Raw genomic sequence first — 20,253 nt, forward strand, 5'->3', positions numbered from 1 at the left:
CAGTCCGAGTCTCGCATTTTTATTTTTATTTTTATTTTTATTTTTTTTATTTTTATTTTTATTTTTATTTTTATTTTTATTTTTATTTTTATTTTTATTTTTATTTTTATTTTTATTTTTATTTTTATTTTTATTTTTATTTTTATTTTTATTTTTATTTTTATTTTTATTTTTATTTTTATTTTTATTTTTATTTTTATTTTTATTTTTATTTTTATTTTTATTTTTATTTTTATTTTTATTTTTATTTTTATTTTTATTTTTATTTTTATTTTTATTTTTATTTTTATTTTTATTTTTATTTTTATTTTATTTTATTTTTTTTGTTTTTGCTTTTATCGCTCGATGTGTGTGGTGCCCAGCTACTTCCAAGTTGCCACGGCTTACCAATGGATTGTGAAAGATGAGGTACTGAGCAGAAATTTTTTTTTTTTTTTTTTTTTGGCAGGCTCCAGATTTCCCGAGTCCCAGGTCCCAAATGTATGTACTGTACCTACTCAACCAGTCGATTTGTATCCGGCGGCAAGTGACTGACTGCATGAAGTTTCAGGTCCACGGCAGTCTAGCGTCTGTCGTGTAGGGAACCAAGAGCCACGTGCCAAAGCCACCAATCGGTAGAGTGGCTGTGGCCAGGCGTGCCTTCAGCAGCATTGGGCAGGCCTCGCCCGCTGCGGCGGCTAATGATAGGTTCTGCAGTCACAAGCCAACGCTCAACCCAACGTCATTTTTTAGCAGCAAGAACACCCTGCTTGTTGTTCTCTCAGTGCCTTTTTCCTTCACCGAGCCTCATTCGGAATCTCATTTGTCACTAGCAGCACAACAGTCATTCCGAGTTTTCCTCAGGCAATTGACAGTTTAGAATGACAGACGTCGCAAGCCCTCCGGCCGAACCCCACTCGCTAATACAAGAGCCGGCTTCTGCACTCCGGTCATCCAAGCCGAAGCCGAAGCGGGCGCCGACTCGCGTCTCAATCGTCGCTCCGAAAGGCTCCACCGACCCCGTGGTTACCAGCCCGCGCTCCGGCTCCTCGAGCACTCCACCGGGTCTGAACGTGACGTCGACAACATGGAAGAAGCTCATTCTGACCATCGATGGCGGCGGCATCAGAGGATACTCATCGCTCATCGTCCTCCGGGCCCTGATGCACGAGATCGAGCGTATCGAGCAGTCCCTCAAACCACCGGCCTCCGCAAGCACACATACCGACCGGATACCCCGCGAACAAATACCGGATGAGGTTTTCAGAGAAGGGAAGTACCTGCCATGTCACTACTTTGACTACATCGCAGGCACCAGTGTTGGGGGGTTGATAGCCATCATGCTGGGCATGTTTGGGAACAGCGTCGACGACTGCGTCAACGAGTTCCACCGGCAGAACAAGGCCATCCCCCTCACCGACGACGCCTCGGTCGTATCATCCATCGACTTCCCGCTTGTCTACAGGCGAAGTACCTGGCCGACGAAACGGACACGCTCTTTCTTTGATACGTTTGCCAGATTCACCGTCACGGCGACTGGTCGCACTCTGCCCGGCAGCCCCGCAGCCCCTTCAGTCTCACGAACATCCTCCCAAGCATCCGCTGCATCGAGCGAGTTCCGCAAGGACACGTACCAGTGCCAAACCCTCGCCTGGTGCGCCGAGGTCGAGACCCGCCGCTCGCGACGCCCCTACGCTTTTTGCACCTACGCGGAAGAGGAGGGTGACCCTGAGCAGCTCATCTCGATTCCCGAAGTCGCCAAAGCCATCACCACGCCGTCCCGCTACTCCTTCAAGCCCTTCAAGCTCGGCTCCGGCCAGTTCGTCGACGGCAGCAAGCTGATCCGCGACCCAACGCTGGAGGTCATCAAGGAGATCACCTCCCTCCTGGACGAGTCGGAGCCGCCCATCGACCTGCTCCTCAGCCTGGGCACCGACGAGCACCACGCCTGGTTCTACGAAAAGCTGCGATCCTTGGCCACCTCGCGAGGTTCCCCAGCCTCGGCCGCCAAGGACAAGCCGGCCATCGGCGAGGAAGAAGGGCGATCCTACATCCACTATCACCGCTTCGAGGTGCCCGGGATCAGGCTAGGCTGGCGCAAGAGGTTCTTCCTCCGCCAGATCGAGGAGGCCACCGAGGAGTGGCTCTCGCGACCCGAGCAGAAGGAGCGGGTCGCAAAATACGCGCAGATGCTGGTGGAGCGGCGGCGCGCGAGGGCGGCGACCGCACGGTGGGAGACGTTTGCACTGGGCGTGAGATACGTTTGTTTCCACGAGGAATGCGCCGGGGAGGGTGAGAAGTCGGCCGAAAACAACCGGCTGTTTACAGGGAGGGGGGACTTCTTTGATCACCTCGACAGGAGGCACAATCTGACGAAGAGGGCAGCCAGAGGGCTGGTGGATGTGGAGCAAGAATTGGACAAGGGCAGGCGGTTTGGGTGGTGTTGAGCTTGTACTACATGATGGTCGATATGTACCGGTCCGTCGGTCGGTTAGGCGTTCTTCGAGCTGTTGTTACTCTTTTCCTTCTTTTCCTTTTTGCCCCTAGGAGTCAAGCATTCATAGCGAGCATGGCGTTTTTGGGACATTGGCTAGACAAGATCATCCTTAATGGACAGTGAGACACGTTGGGTGACGGGCCGTGGCGTTCGCTTTGGCGCTTGCATTGGTTCTCGTCACCTCCGCGGAGCCGTCGAATGCGCATAGCAATATGCCCTGCTTGGTGCCTTGACCTTTTTAAGATTCAGCCTGGCCAATGCGTCGCTCCAGTTGTTTATTTCGCATCCAACTATGACCGACTGAAGCGGGTGTACGGACGTACACTACACTACTGTGTAAACTATCTCCCCACTCTCTCGGCAAGCTACCGACATTTCGGAGCAGGCCCACACGATCCGCATTCCGCCCCGCCGCAGTGATGTTTTGTCACGTCGGTTGTGGGTGGCTTTGGAAAGCTTGGCGCATTTGGGAGGCCTCCTGTCTCTCGTCGGCCTTGCCCCGCTTTGGACGGATTTTGGGGGATTCCTGCAAAATCATTCTATCGTTCCGCGATCAAGTGAGTGGCAGGCCATTGATCACGGGCAAAAGATGCGCGATGGCACGCTGGCTGCAGGGTACCGTTGGACTGGCGGCCCAATGATGCAGGGAAACAGCCAGTGCGCGGATTCATGGCGGGCTGATCACGTTATGGCCGCAAAAACGTGGTCCCGGAATGTCTGTTCACTGGCGCAGCCTGGATTCTTAACAATTAGGAAGCGATCATTTGGTTTGGGACACGATACGGGACACTAGACGGAGTACGAAGTAGTTGATGCTTATTTTCAGGCGTTGGTTGCACGTCTTCATTTCGTACTCTGTCCGCGGCGGAGCGCTTGTGTAGTGTTTCTATGGATGTATCTGCCACCCAGTCTGCCTGTTGATCGTCAGAACGAAACCTGAAACATGACGCATATGGACCCTGGCGTCGGGCCCCACAGTCGATCAAGAAAAACTTAATTCGAGCCATTGGAGAAAGTTCTCCACAAATCAGATCGCAACCCCAGATGGTATTACGTCTTTGATCGTTTCCTCAAATCACGATGACAAAGAAGGCGCAAACCGTAGTCTATACCGTAGGAGACTCAGCTTGAATTGTTACCGTAGACGCGGCCCCGGCCAGTGGTCTGCTGTTTGTTGGATCCTTCCATGTTTCAACCGGGACCAACGCGAGCGACGGGTTGCTTCTCTTCCTGACCGATTACGGCACGGACAGATAGGTATTTGACCTCGCAGTGTAAGCCTCGGACTTCAAGAGGAATTGGAACGGAGTGGCACCGGAAGATTACTCTCACCAGGTTTGCAGCTTTTCCGAGCCCACTGCCCTTGGCATATAATCCAACACTACTCGTTTGCAGAAAGAACCCGGGGAAGAAGCTGCATTTGGATAGCGAAGGTAAGTAAGTGCGGTCCCCAGCGCACGATTGCTGATCGCCTCGGGGCAAGCGCAACCCCTTCCTCCCCTCCCCCCCACCGCCTCCTACATACCTCCCTCTTTCTCCTTCCTTCCTTCGGCGATGCCCTGGAGGTAAGGAAGCCAGTCTCTCGAATGGAGAGGAGAAGCCGTTGTTCTTTGGGAGAATAGGAGGAGTGACCAGTATGCCAGCGAGCAACTGACAAGAGCGATTCCAGTACAGAGCACGGAGTAGCAATCCGTCCATCACGGGCCGATACAACGAATAACAAGGGGCTCTGTTCCATTACCAGTCTTGGATCTGAGATCCACCCCACCCGACTCTAGTGCAAACTTGGTGTATGTACGGAGTGCTGCCGCGCCCCAATCTTGGGTCTCTCCCAGCTCGCGCCGAATTATTAGACACAAGCCCGGACATTCGCCACGAGTCAGTCCTCGATTACTTTGCTCGGCCCGCCTTTTCGCTCGGCCGACTGAGCTTCAAGCGACCAGCAGTAGCTTTTTCATTATGTGTAAGTAGCCGGTTTCCCATTTTCTCCACGGTTGACCTTTCCCGCTCTTTCCTTTCCTGCCTGCAGGCCGTTCAGAGCCCACGAACGCGCTTCATGCACCAGGCCGTCCCGCCCGGAATGCATCAGGTTTCCCTCTCCAAGATACCTAAGGTAGCCACGCAACCACCACCACGCACTGAGCAATTGAATACCACCATCGTTCCTTAACCCCCCGCATTGGCGAACCTGTCGCCGGAAGCCGTGGAAACTGCGATCTTTGTCACCCCTTGGAAATGAGCCGCCCCGGGCGTCCAACGCATCCGATTCATTGCACCTTCGCAGCGCCAAAACAGCCATGAGCGATAAAGCCAGCGATCATCTAACTCCTTCCGCAGTCAATCTCAAGACGCGCGACCATTTACGTCGCATTGAAACCGGAAAAATTACCAGCACAGCAAACGGCAACGGCAGTACCAGCTTTGCTGGCTTCGGCGACATGGACGGCGAGCGACGGCCCCTCCTGGGCCACCAGGCTACCTCTACCTTGCACGCAGAACCCGGCTTCTGGCGCCATCTGCTTATCCACGCCGAGAGCACTCCCGGCATTGACAGCCCGAATCCCTTTGTCCGCTGGCCGGCGCAGGTGTGGAACGTGACCAAGATCACTCTGTTTAGCTGTGAGTTTTCCGCTCCCGCTAACTTGGGTCAAGCTACACATGTGCTAAGCTGTATGTGCCGCAGCATGGATCAACCTCCTTCTAGTCTTTGTGCCCTTGGGCATCGTCGCGGGCGAGTTGAAGTGGAGCGCGCCCTGGGTTTTCACCCTCAACTTCTTTGCCATCATCCCGCTGGCCGCCGTCCTCTCGTTCGCGACAGAGGAGATCGCAGGCCGGCTGGGCGAGACGCTCGGAGGATTGGTGAATGCCACCTTTGGAAATGCCGTGGAACTCATTGTCAGCATTGTTGCGTTGCGCGCCGGAGAGATCGAGGTCGTGCAATCGTCCATGCTCGGCTCCATCCTGTCCAACCTGCTGCTCGTCCTCGGCATGTGTTTCTTCCTGGGCGGCGTTTACAACATGCGTGGCCGGGATGGCCACGGCCAGGAACAGAGCTTCTCCACCGCCACCGCTCAGACGACGTGCTCGCTCATGACCCTCGCCTCGGCCTCGATGATACTCCCGGCCGCCCTGTACGGCATTCTCAGCCAAGCGGAGGAACGTAACAAGCAGGCCAGCATCCTGGTTCTCTCTCGCGGCACCTCCATCATCCTACTGTTCCTCTACTGTCTCTATCTTTACTTCGCCCTACGCACGCACAAGAAGCTCTTTGAACCCGAGGCCAACGAGATTACTGGCGACGACAGCGAGGAGGAACACCAGCCTTTGTTGGGGCCCTGGGCGGCGGCCCTCGTCCTGGTCGTAACGACGCTCATCATTTCGGTGTGCGCCGACTACATGGTGGACAGCATTGACGCCCTAGTGGCGACGGGCAAGATCAGCAAGACCTTCATCGGCCTCATCCTGATCCCCATCGTCGGCAACGCGGCGGAGCACGTTACCGCATGCGTGGTGGCCGTCAAGGACAAGATGGATCTGGCCATGGGCGTAGCCATCGGGTCGAGCATCCAGATCGCCCTTCTTGTCACGCCTGCTCTGGTCATGCTCGGCTGGGCGATTGGCCAGCCCATGACGCTTCACTTTGAGACGTGTAAGTTTGTTTCGGCCCCCCTCCCTGCCAAAAGGTCCACCACCAACCAGCGGATTGCTAATGCGAACCAGTCGAAACCGTCGCTTTTGCGCTCTCTGTCCTCGTCGTGACCTACACCGTCCAAGACGGCAAGTCTAATTACCTGGAGGGTGCCATGGTATGTTTATTCTCAGCTCGGTACCAGACCACGACTAATGTTCTCTCAAGCTCCTCGGTCTCTACATCATCATCGCTTTGGCCTTCTGGGTCAGTCCAACAGATGCTCTCGGCAAAATCTAACGTTGAGGCTGGTAGTAGATTCACTCCATCTATCAACATCACTATCCCACCCGGGAATTTCCTTTGACATCTCTTTTACATTTTTTTTCTGGCACAATAGTACGGCGGGCCGTGAATCTATGCTCTTGACTATAATTTGGACAAGAGACATGTCATGCCCGTCAAAGAAAGAGGCAGATTGGTTGGAAGCGGGGCGGGACGAGCAAAGGGTGTGTGGGTAACTGGCACAGGTTCTGTACGATACGTGGCGAGGCTATCTATTTGCGGACCAGCAGTGGAGTTACGGGTCTTGTACGGATTATCTCTGGCTTTGTTTTGCTAGGTAATTGGTGAGAAATTGGTATTGCAGTCTACATGCAACGACTACGGATGCGTCTTTGACGCTGTGTTGTTTTACCTCTGTTCTGTAGCGCTCGAATCGGGCAAGGTGTCCCGACCCTTGACCAAGGCGATACTTGGGGCTTTCATCTGTATTGACAACGAAGCAAGCATTGAGGGCACAGAACACAAGGGGCCAACAGCTCTGAATCTCTCTCCAACCTATCCCGCGGGAATACGCCTCCAGGTCTTGCACAAGGTATTGTACACAAGCCAGGTGACCGTATTTCCGAGAGAGAGAGAGAGAGAGGTACTGTCAAGAGCCGCCAAGATCGTTCCCATCTCCATCAACACAAGCATGTCATGTTTTTGTTTTCGCTTGTCCCATATTGCCACGGATGTATTTTGATCTACACAAGAGTAAGAACTCAGTTTACATTGCTCCATCCCATTCCGGAACACGTCCATTGCTCGATCAGTAGCACGCTGAGGGGAAGATAGAGTAAAAAACAGACAGAAGAAAAGACGGAGAAAAAAGAAGAGTGAAAGTGGTGATGATGACCTAATTGCACAAGTGAGACAAGGAGAGAGTAACAGGTTAATCCGTCCGAGCCATCTCCATCCACCTTCCCCCCAAAATGATGATATCCCACCGTTCGCCCAGTCCACGCACCGAACCGCAACCGCCTGTTTGCTATTTTAACAACGGAAGAAGGAAAGAATGAGCAGGACACGCAGCAGCGATCATCACCGGACAGGCAGATGCAAAGCTCATTGATCTCACCCATGAATTTCCGGCTTAGGCAGGCAACCATTCTGCTGCCGCCATCGCTGCCAGCTTGCTCTTCTTTGAAAGGAAAACAGCCGACACCGGGAGGATACCTTTCCTCAGGAGCTCGATAGCGCGCGGAGAAAGGGACAAAAGAAACGAGAAAAACAACGCAAGGGCGCCACGCCACCATGCCGGTCCGTTTGTCCACCCATCCCCTTATTATACGTAGGTAAGCAACAACATCCCGCGCCGACCGTCTTTATTATTGAGCACATAGAGAGAGAAAAAACACACAGGTAATATGAAGAAAACTCTTTTCCCCCCAGCCAATAATGCAGGATTTTAAGATGTCTGATGTGTGTTAAGGCCGGCCATTAACATCGGCTATCTTATTAAGTCTCACCACAAGAGTGTAAGGGTGGAGAGGAGCAGGGGAGGAGAGCGGCTCATGTGGGGCATCGCTTCATTCCTCTTGCCATCATCTTGGGTCAATGGTAATGTAGTTCCAGCCTCTGAACGGCATCTCGTCGGCTGCCGCTCGCTGTCCCTGACAGATGCAGCTTGGTGAAGGCCATTACTACTGAGCATTCGTCCAGAGCTCTCCCTGACGGCCCTTAGCATCGAACGAGGGATTGGCCGGCTCCGCACTTTCCGGGCGACGGGTCGCTACTGCGTTATTATAGAACATCTGGGCGATTGGAGTTCCGCTCGGATACGACTCGGGATCGGGGTACACATATCCATTGCCGTTGGGACTCTGAGTGGGAGAACCGACGGGGCCAGGAGAAGCCCAGCCCACGCTGCCGATATGGGGACTGCCGACGGCGCTACCAGGCCCCTGTTGGGGTTGCTCGATGCTGGGCTCTAGGGTCTGCGGAGGAGCATACCCGGTCGGGTGTGATGTCGGGCGCATGCCGTTGTTGTACCCCGTAGACGCTGTCGGGGACGGGCTGCCGACATGGACATCGCCGCGGAGGTGCGCGGGAATCGAGTTGCTCAGATACTGCATGTTATTCATCCCGGCCAATTCCGCGCCCGGTGACATGGAGATGGGGCGCTGCCCTGGAGAAGGCGTGGTGATAGGAGATTCATGGTTAGATGCTTGCTCGCTCGCGGACTGCGACTTGTTTCTGGCAGCGGCGGCGGCGGCGGCAGCGGCAGCGGCGGCATTCGCGCCTTGAGCCAGAGCTTCAGCCCGGGCGCGTGCTGAATCTTCAACCGTGCCAACATGATGGTTCTGATGCCTGGTCAACGTGGTGCGTCGGGTGAAGGTCTTTTGGCAGTCGGCATAGGGGCACTTGTAGGGCCGTTTCCCAGAGTGGATACGCCGGTGGCGAGCCAGCGAGCTGCTGTCACTGAAGGGCTGTGCACAACGTTAGCGCGCTCAGGTGCTAGGCTGGAGGTAAGAACATGCATACCTTGCCGCATCGCTCGCACCGGTGTGGCTTCTCACCGGTATGCACGCGTGAATGTACGGTCAGAGCAGACCGTTGAATGAACTGCTTGCCGCACCCAGGATAGTCGCAGACATGGGGCCGAATGCCGCTGTGGATACGTTCTGCCTAGGCGTCAGCTAGAGACAGAGAGAGGAATCACACAACTGCACTTACCGTGCCGGGCAAGATCGCTACGTCTCGCAAAGGGCTTCCCGCACGTGCTGCACGGGAACTGTTTCGCAGGCGGCTGATGGGCGGGCGCCTGGGGGGGCTGCTGGGTTTGTTGATAGGCAGGGTGCACAATTCCAATGTTTTGCTGCATCTCATGCGGGACCATTGGTGCGGGTGCCATGTTGGCATTCGGCACAGGGGGCAACGGTGCCGGGGCCATGGCAGTCGGCGAAGGATACGAGGCGCTCATCGGGCCCGAGTACCTTGGTTGCTCCGAGCCCTGGGGCGAACCCTGGCGATCAACTTGAAGCTGCTGGAGCTGCTGGGGCGGGCGCTGCTGTTGCAGCTCGGATGTTGCGCCCTGTTGAGAAGCCTGTTGTCCGCCGGACTCTGCCTTGATGTTGAGCACATTGCCGATCCCCATCGCACCAGTCGACGATGGTGACTGTGACATGACGAAGCTTTGTATCGGAGACAGAACAAAGCTCTTGAGACCTCTCAAAGATAAGTCGCTGAAGATGACGGTCAGCTTAGGCACGGGATGTAGCGGTGTGCACGCGGCTCAAAATGACTGGCAGGGACAGGTCAAAAAAAGGGACAGATACAGCCAGGGTATGTATAATCGGGGCAGATGACAAGCCACAATCACCCGTTAGCTGTGAGATATCGGCGCGGGCCCGTCCTAACGATGTGTATACCAGCTCATGCGCGTGTCGCGATGGCCGATGGGCAATGGCCGATGGGCAAAGGTCGATGGGGTCGATGGGGTCGATGGGTCGCTGGGTGAATGGGTGAATGGGTGATGATGAAAGAGGAAGAGAGTGCAGGAAAGTGAGAAGTGATGCGGGGCTGACAAAAAGTCAAATTTTTTTCCTCACCTTGATCAAAGACCAAACAAGAGGTCTCAGACCGGGATCCGTCACTCGCTGACGAGCTCCAGAAACAAGAAATACGTTGAAGATTGGCCTCCCAATCTCGGCTGCTCACAAGTATGCTTTGCAGCTCGATGAAGCTGCGCCGTGATCGTTGCTGTCGTGCACGGTTCAGAAAGGGTGCTGTGCTGGCGACCGGGCTTCGCGAATCGCGACTCGGCGCGGATGACGTCGCAGTCAAGCGGCAACCGATGGAAACGGGCTGCGAGGCAGATATACCGTGGTCTGAGCCTGGCGAGTTAGGAGATCGGAGATGCGAGAGAGATGGAAAAGGGAAAAAGAAGAAAAAAATTACAAACTTTGGCCCTGACGGGGAAGGATGAATGGATGGCCAAGATTAAAGCAGACTGGAAAATAAACGTGGCCCTGCACAGGTGAGGATCCTGTAAGAAGGAAAGCCGCATTGGGTGGGCGACACGGTGCAGGGGCAGGTTGAAACGACTGGGGACTGGTAGGGGTTCCGAGGGCGCGCGTGGGTCTGGGTTGCGAGAGCGCGCCACGCGTTAGCAACCGGGGGACGGGTACTTGGTAACTGTGCGATCTTTCATTGCAAGGTGGGGTATTGAGACTGCCGGCTGCTAACATTGGGCCAGGCCAGGGCTAATTCAATCGCCAGCCTTCGTCTGGGAACAAGCATCGAAAAATGCAATGTTTTCCGCCAGGTCGAAATTGGACAAGATCGGTCGCTACGGAATACGTTTCGGTCTAAGGCCCTTCGTTCGAATGATTTACAGAGTACGCTTGATGGCTTGACGCGGGCGATAGGGACTCACAGCGAGCGATTCAAGAAGTCAACAGTTTGCGCAGCACAGCAAGTCCCTTTTTTCGCTACCTGCGATACGAGCAACACTATGGAGACCGTAGCTCAGGTTCAACTAGGTACCGACCTAGGTATTTAGGTAGGTAGGTAAAGTGAACAACCTAAGGTACCTTAACGTACAGTACATTAGGTGCATACATGCCAAAACCTTCAGTGTTGGGCAGAAAAGCTGCTGCGTTCACGAAACGACGAATTCAACGCACGCAACCAACCTAGCAGCAACGAGCATGGAGCATGGCCACACCGCCCTACCACCCGCACTCTCAGCCACCAGGTCGACAGACCCCAGCCATCTTACGAGTAGATAGTCTCCCTTGATTTAGCGCTCACCTGGCTGGCTCAAGATAAGCGCATGGAGCCGCGATGCCGGAGCGGCTAGGCCATCAAACCGAGAGAAACGGAAGGAATGGTTAGCCACTGTTATTTGTTGTCTTAGCCCCAATTGCAGGAGCGGAGCGACTCGGGGAACGCCATCGCGCGCGCTTCCTCGACTCGCAACGACGTTGTTACCAGCTCCTTCGTCGGGGCCGCCGTCTTGTCTATTTTAACCCCCCCCCCGGGGGGCGTTCTTCAATCGGGTACCAGGCCCCTCGGACTGTTGGTGAAGTTCACTCGTCGCCAAACGAGCTTAGTCCGGCGAGCGGGGCCAGATTAAAGCTTCTACGGCTTCGATTTCTGCTTCGATTGCAACCCTCCACATCGGGAATTGCTCCCCAGGCGGCCCCTGAAATTAGGCCGTGCTCCTGCAGGCCTTGTGCTGTTGGCGGCCAAAGCTCCAAGCTCGCTCCAGGCTAGGCAATTCTCCGATTCGAGAAGGAAAAAGTCTTGCTACAAAAGTGTGCATAGCATACTGCGCAGCGAGGAAAAGTGACGAAAAAGAAAAATCAGCAGAAAAAAAAGCTGCCTCAAGCAGCCATTTGCCTGACAGCAGGGAAATCGCAGATTAGGACCCCCCTAATCTCAACAGGGGATTGGCGCAGTATCGGGTGATTTAGGCGTTCACGTCTGAAGACACTGGCGTTTTCGACTTTGGCATCTGGTTGGGCGCATGGACTCACCGATATGGCCGGTGCATGAAAGACGTCCAGATCCCTGCCCTGGACCAGGGGAGCGGCCCCTGAGCCTGGAAGAAATGTTTCCACGTTCCTTCCAGAAGGCGATTTCCGGGCCGCCAGCGCAGCAGCGGCGAACCAGAATCAGTGTTTTGCTGGTCGGCTCTAAACATGAGGTTCCGAGTGTGTGTCAGGGGAGCATCGATCTCTGGCAGCAGCCACGGAGATCGCCTCCCGATGCAGGTCGACACTTGGAGATGCGCCACTGATCGTTGGTTGACTACGCAACTGAGCCGAGGCGAGAAGGGCGGAAGAAGCAGCTTTTGACGTGACACATGACAACATCGCAGGGCAAGTTGGGGTGCGAGGCAGCATTGGATAGTTAACTGGACTTGTGGTACTGCAGTGTGTACGCCGTAGGTAAGGCAGTCCTGCGCATGCAGCATTGAACAACCCTTCATTCACCGACTGGACTTACACTACAGTGTATGAACGTCCATACAGGTGGGTTAAGGATTGCTTCCCTGGTGCTTGGCCGAAACTTCTCCCGCTCCCCTGTCCGCGCGCCTGACGCCAACTCAGAAATACATACATAGTAACTGCTGGTGGGTCCTTTCATGCAGGGCGCAGGGGCCCGATACCCAAGCTGGTCAGTTCCGGAGTTCAAGTACCTTATGTACCTTAGGTATGTACTCATAGTATGTACGGACGTACTGTACTTTTCGTATGTCCTCCGCCCATACACTAATTTCAGCTCTGTGTGAAGTGGTTCATGTACGGAGTATTGGGTAAAGATGTGCAGAGGGTACTCCGTGCCGCTTCCGTCTCGCGTTCCGCTCCCACCCCGCTCCCACCTAGTTTGATGGTTCCAAGCGACCGAGGTCTCGCCACGAGCTCGATAGTCATCTGGCAAGTCCCTGTATCTTTGGTGGCACGCAAGAGCCCAGAGCAAAGCTCCCGCGTGCCGGCGCACATACAGTACAATCCGACATACAATACACATCCGCCGGATTGCTGGAATAGCCATCATACTGGAGCAGTCACTACGGAGCACACTACTATGTAACTACTATGTACACGAACAGCCCATGTGGGACCCAGGGTGGCAGCGGCTTGGCCGAAAAGGCCAGAGCCCAACATTGGCCAATCTCGGCGATCGGCAGCGCGTTATCGAATGTAGAGTAGAGGGTAGGAGGTAGGGCGACCAGGGCGGTCAACAAGACCCCATCTCATCGGCGTGACCGCGAGAGCCATCCATGCTGTGGGCCGAAATGCGTACATTCGTACCTAGCTACTGTCCGGTACTCCGTACATTGCGTTGATATCGTGGCCCAGACGTGTACGCGTGAAGCAGCCGCAAACTTAGCCGCCTGAAGTTTGCCTGCCATGTAAATCGATATTACCTTGTTTTGACGCAGCCCAGGCGCTCCGGGCGCGGCCGGCTTTTACAGGTGCATCTCTCGCGCCTTCCCCGGAGCGAGACCCACTTTTCCGATCTGCCTGCAGGCTCGTCTCGGGACAACAGTGACGGCAACTTGCTCGCTCCTTCCCTGCTCCTCATTCCCCTTTTCCTCCTCCTCCTCCTCCTCCTCCTCCTCTTCCTTCTCCTCCTTCTTCTCTTCTCCCTTATGTCTACGCCGTGATGGCGCGGTCAATGCTCAGCTTCGGATTTGCAACACCGGGACTGACGGCGGGCTCAGGAGAATATCTTTGATGATATCCCGTGTACATAACCCCGAGCGGGCATATAGAGCGGTTGAGAGTGCGAGAGTGCCTTGGTTAGGCGTTTCGGCTTCTGGTTGTTGCTCTTTCACTGTTCTCTTCCTAGCAAAAAAAAAGGAAATAAAAAAAACAAATAACAACTTCCCTGGCTGCTGTTCGCCTATGCAGCCGGTCCGCGTCGGGAGTGAAATCCTGGCGGCTAGGGCGAGATGGCCACAGCGTTTCTGCCGTAAACCGTTGCTTGCTGGATTAGATGAAGAACTAACGCACCCTGCGAGCAGCGTGGCTCGTGACCATCACTTCATCATCCTTATCCAGACCTACCCTAGTAGAACAGCATGGCTCGGAGCGGGCGTGTGCCCAAGCAGTCTCGGCAGAGGTTGATGAGTTTCGTCAAATACATCTCCAAAAAGCCCCAGAAGCTTCAAAACAGACAACAAAGCAAGAATTGTCGCTCAACAGGAAGAGGAGGAGGAGTCGCCGCCGTCATAACCCCCCTGCCTACCAATCTTGATACCAAGCCGTCCGGGAGCACAGTGCTGTTCTGGTTAAGTCGATTCTTCGGCTCTACCACGACGGAGCTTGAAGCACGCGATGCTCGTGAGTGCAGCCCTTCCCCGCTACACCAACCGCAACTACGAGTCGAGCCCCGCCGAACCGATGACCCTCCCGGCCCCCTCCCCTTTGGCCTGGCGTTTCCGCACGGTGACCTGCCGATGGCCAAGGTTCTCCACGCGACCGGCGCCTCTCCCTCTCCCCGCGCAAGCAACAACGGCGAAGTCCCTCGCATGCTTCGCCTTTGTCGCTCAGAGCCCCTCCCTCCTTCGTCGACCAGCCACGCTTGAGCACCGGTTCTTCCCTTGCTTTAGGGATGACAGCCGGGGCGCGGCCGACGTTTGGCGGTCGTGAAGGTGTTGTTGGTCGCTTTGGAGGAACAGACTGCGTTCCTGCGTGTGCCTCTTCGCGTATACGATTCTACCCTTGTCCGTTCCAAGCCTTCGTGCTCCACCGCTTTGGTACCGTACCCGGGGGCGGCAGTGGCCACGACAGGGGGCAGGGTGGCTACTGCGTTGTGTGTATACGGAGTACACACAAGTGCATGTCGATGAACATGGGCGTCGTACATGATGTACATACTCGACAGATAACCTTGTACACGCATATCTGTATTCCGCACCAGGAGACGAATGGTCGAACCCGTAGGACACCACTTCGCCCATCCATCGGTATGACGAGCTACTACCGTATCCAAAACAGTACACGGCTGCTGCACATACAACGAACTCTCATGAGGTGATGTAGGCGGGTTCTGAGAGGTATGGGGTTCTGTTCGCCGCCTCACGTCGGTGATCAGTAATCCTATATTCCTGAAAACTTCCGAGTGGAGAAGTTGATCGACAGCTCTCACTGCATTTGTAAGTCACTCTCGGGAATGGCTCCTACCGCGGTGCCCGCATGCTTTGTATCTGTCGACAACTTGCCGGACGGTGTAGAGAGGTGCCTCATGTCCGCGGAGCATTCGACAACTCCCTCTCTCGGCAAGATCAAGGTAGTCATACTCTGAAAAGACACCCAGGGGGGAGGAGCCGAGGGCAAATAAAAGAGAAGAAGAAAAAGAAGAAGACGGGGGAGACCGAAACAGAGGGAGAAGGGGTGAAAAAAAAGTTTACCTGCAAGAGCAAGCAACATGGCCAGATTCACCATTGAGATCGAGGTTTATTCTGACCTCATTTGCGCGTGGTGCTACATCGGCAAGCGAGCCCTCGACAAGGCCATCCACTTGTACAAGACAGAGCATCCCGACGTCGAGTTCAGGCTGACATGGAAACCCTACATGCTGTGGCCCAACGCAGGCGTCTCGGGTGAGCGTCCCCAAGGTTGCACGGTCGAGTCCGACCAGCTTCGTCACGTTCCCCCCCCCCCTCCTTTTTTTTTTTTTTTTTTGGTTTGTTTGTTTGACAACATGCCCCTACTAACCGCACATTTGCATTGCTCCGGTGTCCTCAGCGTACCGAAAGTGGGCGATACTAGAGCACATCTTCGGCCCCCGCGCGCTCTCCATCCGGAGTCGGATCGACCAGCTGGGCGAGCGATACGGCATCAGCTTCAGGTGGGAGGGCAGGTCGGGCAACACGCGGGACGCCCACAAGCTGATCCTGCTCGCGATGGAGCGAGACGCCGCCGCCGCCCTCCCAAACGGAATGTCGGCCTTGTTTCACAATAACAACAACAACAACATCATCACAACCCTCCAGCAGAGAACGATCGACCACCTCTTCGCCCTGAACTTTGAGCGCGGCGCCGACATCTCCTCGCGCGCCGTCCTCGCCGCCGCGGCGGTCGACCTCGGCCTCTGCGCCACCGAGGCCGAGGCGCTTGCCTACCTCTCGCAGGACGACCCAGACGGGGCCCGACGAGGAGGAGGAGGAGGAGGAAGAGGGGGGCCAGCGGCGGCGGTGGACGAGTCGTCGGCGCGGGCGCGGCGGATCGGCGTCCGCGCCGTGCCGAGCTACGTCGTCCAGGGGCGCTGCCAGGTGGGCGGGATGCAATCGGAGGACGTCTGGCTGGACGTGTTCGAGCGCGCCAGGACCGGAGGCGTGGCCGGGAACGGGGCTGGGAGCGGGCGGGGTCCAAATCGGACGGGTCTAATGTGAGGGAGGAGTGGGAGAGTCGGGAAGGGCGAGTGAGGACCTGGCCAGAATTTGCACGGTTGATTGGTCGGGGGTTGTTGGGCTGGTCAGCGGAAAGGACCACTCTTTTGAGTCTGATGATTATTCTGTCATTTGGGTGTTGGAAACGCCATGAACAATTGTTACCAAGCACACCTCTCTTTTTTCTTCCCAACCAGTCATCAGAGGGCCAAAACCCACGAGACATCTACCAGGTGTTACGGCAAAAGTAGAACCCCCTTGATATTCTCTTGAATAGCAAAGATTGCCGTTGCCTACCCACCGGGAAGCACCGTTGCCTTGAGTATGTTTTTGTTTTCTTTCTTTCTTTTTTTTTTTCCGTCCAGACGAATGAAGCCAGCCACTCTAGCCAGTTTTTATAATAATAGCACAACAAGCCCCACGATTGTTGCTCAGCCCAGTAGCCCATTGATGTAAAGTGTCGTTACCCTGCCTTACCCGCCTAAACGCCATCCCAATGCAATAATAGGTGGTGGAGGAAATTTTTTTTTTAAAAAAAAGAAGAGAGCCGAAAAAAAAAAAACGGCAGAAGGGGGCAACAAAAAAAACATCAACCAACCCTGACTCTTCCTTGTTTCTCAACGTTTCATGTGACTGTAATCCTTCAACAAGTGCTCCATGTGCACGTTGGTCGACTTGCCGGTGCGTCGCTGGGTCTTCTTCTTCTTCTTCTCCGCCTTGGGCGCCTGGGCGGCCTTGAGGCGGGGATCCTCGGAGGCGGGCTTCTGCTGGGCGGCCAGCAGCTTCTGGACGATGTTCTCGACGCTGGGCAGCTCGACGCGGGACCACAGCAGCTTGAGCTGGGGGTCGACCTCGTGGAAGAGGCTCGGGTCGTCGAGCCAGACCATGCGGGCGGCGCCGTCCTTCTTGGCCCGGACGACCAGCAGCTTGTGCTCGGCCTCGAGCTCGTTGATGGCCGCCTCGCAGTCGGGCCAGCCGTCCTTGAGGTCCTTGACCGACACCCCGCTCGCGTCCGTCTTCTTCTGCAGGTAGGCCAGCAGCTGCGTCTTGCTCTTGACGTTCGGGATAATCGGGCGGTGTACGTAGGTGCCCGACCGCCACGTCTGCTCGCTCAGCGACGGATCCGGGATCCACTGGATCTGCGGGTGGCGCCGCATCTGCTCGACAAAGAACTCCTGCTCCTTCTCCGGCCGGCTCGTCGCCGACAGGTAGCCGAGCACGTCGGCGCACGTCTGCGGCTCGTCCTTGGTCCGCAGCCACGAGACCGCGTAGGCCATCTGCGAGATGATGCTGTCGCCCGTGCCCGTCAGCGCCGGCTGCGAGTACACCACGTTGCCGGGCGCCTCGCGCTCCCGCCGCGGCGTGAGGCTGCCCGGCGCCGGCGCCGACGTTGTCGAGCCGACCGACGGCGACGGCGACGGCGGGGCCAGCGAGCGCTTGGTGCCTGCGCCGGAGCCGAGCTTGCTGGCGGCTGCCGACATGCTGCTCAGGAACGACGCCTGCTGGCGATCGAAACTGTTCGACATGGCGTCCGTTTTCTTCCACCCTCTGTGTCCCAATTAATTCTGGTAGCAGCGTCTCTCTTTTGAGTTTCGGAAAACGGTGTCGGGCCAGCGTGAGCTCGTCGATGGCGTTGGCGTTGGCGTTGCTGACGTTGCTGTTGTCGTCGCCGTTGAGATGCGCTTTGTTGCGCGGTTGAAGGATGGTGGCGATGGCGATGGCGATGGCGATGGCGATTGCCCAGGCTCTGGGTGGGCCTTCATTGTCAGTTGGCTAGCAGGGGGCGGGGGGGTCCCGTCTGCAGCAGGGTCCCATTAGCCAATTGAATGAAACCTGGGCACTGCAGCCGGTGCCTGCAAGGGCGGACTATGATTTCCAAGTACTGTACGGATACGGGGTACGGAGTACCATTCGTATATAGCATACCGGTTCGGCTCTCTGGGGGGTGTGCCAGCCTTGGCAAGGGAATCTTCAAAGTGCAAACATATTGAAAACTGCATAGCATCAGTAGGGATGACTTCACATACGAGCCACATAGCTTCAGAAAGCGGTCAGCTGCACTGCAATTGACATGCTTGTTGTGCCGTACCTGACGTGCTCCTGATGTACCAAGTAGAACACGCGAGACAGAAAAAAAAAAGCCGTCTCATCCCAACAAAACAAGCTCCGGCAGCGGGGGTTAGTCGAAAGAACGGCGCTAGCTTTGGGGAAATACAAGATTCTATAAACTAGTACCCGGCATGTGCCAATCCCAAGAATGCCGTTGCCTCAGCTGGCCCGTCCTCAACGGTGGTATGGTGGTGGCGGAGGAGGTGATGATGGACAAGGCGAGGAGCACGGTGGCGAGCTTGGCTTGCTGCTCGCCTCAATGCCCAGTACATGAACATCTGGAATACAGATATCATCCAGCCATTAACATGACCCGTTTGTTGAACAACGACAAAACGCAAGACGCCAATCCTAGGTCGGTACCAGACAGCAGTCTATGCATGGCGCCCACCACAAGCCGCCATCCAAGCACATCCCAGGCCAGAACCCGAGACACTCTCGACCAGACGCTGGTAGCCTTCCCCATCATGATTCCTAGAATTCAATGTCGTAGCGCAGAGTGACCCAAAAAGAAAGCATCGCCATTAAATAAGATAAAGCTCCTATCTGCCTCCGCTACCCGAGTCACCAAGTGGTGAGACCCCACAAATTCAGGCCTGGGCCGCAGCCTGCTGTTGCTGGAGATAGGTGTAGGCAGCGTAACCGATCAGACCGCCGATGAGGATGATGGCGTAGAGACCCACACCAAAACCGGCAGTGGTGTTGTTGGCAGCTGGGGCAACGGCACCGGGGGCGGGAGTCTTGGGCTTGGGGTCGCCGGGCTAAACGGAAACGTCCTGCCGTCAGCTTATCCGTTCCAACTTCTCCTCTTGGAGCGATCTGCGCATTCCGGGTTGCTTACGCCGCGCTTCAAAGTGCCGACTTTGAGCTGCTTGAGCGTTTCGCGGGCCTCGTCGCTGTGGCCGACATCCTCAAACGCCTCAGTGGCGTCCTGGCCAGCGACGTCGAGTAGGACCTCCTCACCACCACTGTTTGTTTTCAACTCGTTAGCATGAACGGTTATCTCTGGGCGGGCGGATGCGGGGAATCCGTCGGAAACCGGCACGGGAGATGATAAGCGGCCGGAGGTTCGAACTGGAAAGGGAGAAAAAAAATTCATGACACTTACGGGTGCTCGTCCACAAACTTGGAGCAGTCGTAGATCTCGTCGTGGATCACGACGTAGAGATCCTTCTTGGTGTTGTGCTCGGCAACATCCTGGTAGGTGAGCTCCTTGGTAGAGGCCATCTTGACTGCCTTGAATCGTTGTCGGGACTCCGAAATGTCGGGGACTTTTCTCTGGACAAGTGGTTCGTTAGCACGGTACACGCGAGCGCTCTCGATAGGCGGTGCGATCCGAGGCAATTGAGGTCGAGAGGCGTACCAAAAGCTCGGAAACTGGGACAACGACGAGAGACGATGGTGTCGGCGCGGCGGCGGGCTGATGAAAGGCGGTGGTCAGAGGAGAGGGAACAGTCACGAAAAAGATCAACAGGTTCCGACCGGCTTTTGGAGAAGGAACCCCGGAGGGACAGGCAGGCAAGTGGACGACTCGAATTCCGCTGAGCCCCTGGGCGGGAGTCCCACTCCGAATGCCGCTTGGCCCCCCTGTGACCAATGAGGACGCTTTAGAATCATGCCATCCGGACTGTGATTCGTCCAAATTCACTATGGTACGATTCGGACTCTGCGATCCGGGTTGACACAGCATTTTGCTGAATCTGCGTGCACTGGCCGGCCGTGCTCAGACCAGCTAGCAAGAAGACATGCCAGGGATGCGTACCGACGGAGGGGAACTGTGTTCTCCGGGGGTTGCGGTGACCGTTTTCCGGGATCGGGTTGTTCCCGCTAGTTTTCACGCCCACAGACCTCCGACAGTGTACCCAC

The 20,253-nt window shown here is 55.6% G+C and overlaps 8 protein-coding genes across 8 annotated transcripts; 5 read left to right on the forward strand and 3 right to left on the reverse strand.

The window, feature by feature from the left end:
• The first annotated feature begins 708 nt into the window (after window positions 1-708).
• On the forward strand, window positions 709-2,771 carry MYCTH_2306488 (uncharacterized protein). The gene has a single exon (XM_003664033.1). It carries the CDS (start codon window positions 861-863, stop codon window positions 2,424-2,426), a length of 1,566 nt encoding a protein of 521 aa, XP_003664081.1. The 5' UTR covers window positions 709-860; the 3' UTR covers window positions 2,427-2,771.
• Window positions 2,772-4,305: 1,534 nt separating this feature from the next.
• On the forward strand, window positions 4,306-6,777 carry MYCTH_2306489 (uncharacterized protein). Its single transcript, XM_003664034.1, has 5 exons — window positions 4,306-4,439; window positions 4,814-5,095; window positions 5,160-6,125; window positions 6,197-6,282; window positions 6,333-6,777. The coding sequence occupies exons 1-5, from the start codon at window positions 4,436-4,438 to the stop codon at window positions 6,402-6,404; spliced, it is 1,410 nt and encodes a 469-aa protein (XP_003664082.1). The 5' UTR covers window positions 4,306-4,435; the 3' UTR covers window positions 6,405-6,777.
• Window positions 6,778-7,903: 1,126 nt separating this feature from the next.
• MYCTH_2306491 (uncharacterized protein) lies at window positions 7,904-10,096 on the reverse strand. The gene is made up of 4 exons (XM_003664035.1): window positions 9,980-10,096; window positions 9,105-9,613; window positions 8,913-9,052; window positions 7,904-8,857 (listed from the first exon to the last, which is right to left on the reverse strand). Exons 2-4 carry the CDS (start codon window positions 9,553-9,555, stop codon window positions 8,072-8,074), a joined length of 1,377 nt encoding a protein of 458 aa, XP_003664083.1. The 5' UTR covers window positions 9,556-9,613; window positions 9,980-10,096; the 3' UTR covers window positions 7,904-8,071.
• Window positions 10,097-11,985: 1,889 nt separating this feature from the next.
• Window positions 11,986-13,090, forward strand: MYCTH_2111103 (uncharacterized protein; the record flags this gene model as incomplete). The annotated part of the gene is made up of 6 exons (XM_003664036.1): window positions 11,986-12,090; window positions 12,312-12,314; window positions 12,391-12,409; window positions 12,529-12,554; window positions 12,660-12,883; window positions 12,991-13,090. 6 exons carry the CDS (start codon window positions 11,986-11,988, stop codon window positions 13,088-13,090), a joined length of 477 nt encoding a protein of 158 aa, XP_003664084.1.
• Window positions 13,091-13,764: 674 nt separating this feature from the next.
• On the forward strand, window positions 13,765-14,482 carry MYCTH_2306494 (uncharacterized protein). Its single transcript, XM_003664037.1, has one exon. It carries the CDS (start codon window positions 13,966-13,968, stop codon window positions 14,470-14,472), a length of 507 nt encoding a protein of 168 aa, XP_003664085.1. The 5' UTR covers window positions 13,765-13,965; the 3' UTR covers window positions 14,473-14,482.
• An 832-nt stretch (window positions 14,483-15,314) lies between these two features.
• MYCTH_2035523 (uncharacterized protein) lies at window positions 15,315-15,816 on the forward strand (the record flags this gene model as incomplete). Its single annotated transcript, XM_003664038.1, has 2 exons — window positions 15,315-15,489; window positions 15,635-15,816. Coding segments are annotated over 2 exons (357 nt in total), but the record flags the coding sequence as incomplete, so codon positions are not given.
• Window positions 15,817-16,370: 554 nt separating this feature from the next.
• MYCTH_2306496 (uncharacterized protein) lies at window positions 16,371-18,000 on the reverse strand. The gene has a single exon (XM_003664039.1). It carries the CDS (start codon window positions 17,802-17,804, stop codon window positions 16,896-16,898), a length of 909 nt encoding a protein of 302 aa, XP_003664087.1. The 5' UTR covers window positions 17,805-18,000; the 3' UTR covers window positions 16,371-16,895.
• Window positions 18,001-18,428: 428 nt separating this feature from the next.
• MYCTH_2081200 (uncharacterized protein) lies at window positions 18,429-19,866 on the reverse strand. Its single transcript, XM_003664040.1, has 4 exons — window positions 19,751-19,866; window positions 19,496-19,665; window positions 19,229-19,355; window positions 18,429-19,148 (listed from the first exon to the last, which is right to left on the reverse strand). The coding sequence occupies exons 2-4, from the start codon at window positions 19,612-19,614 to the stop codon at window positions 18,978-18,980; spliced, it is 417 nt and encodes a 138-aa protein (XP_003664088.1). The 5' UTR covers window positions 19,615-19,665; window positions 19,751-19,866; the 3' UTR covers window positions 18,429-18,977.
• Window positions 19,867-20,253: the final 387 nt, after the last annotated feature.

The sequence above is a fragment of the Thermothelomyces thermophilus genome, chromosome 4 (assembly GCF_000226095.1).
Source record: "Thermothelomyces thermophilus ATCC 42464 chromosome 4, complete sequence".
In the NCBI taxonomy this organism is placed as follows: domain Eukaryota; kingdom Fungi; phylum Ascomycota; class Sordariomycetes; order Sordariales; family Chaetomiaceae; genus Thermothelomyces; species Thermothelomyces thermophilus.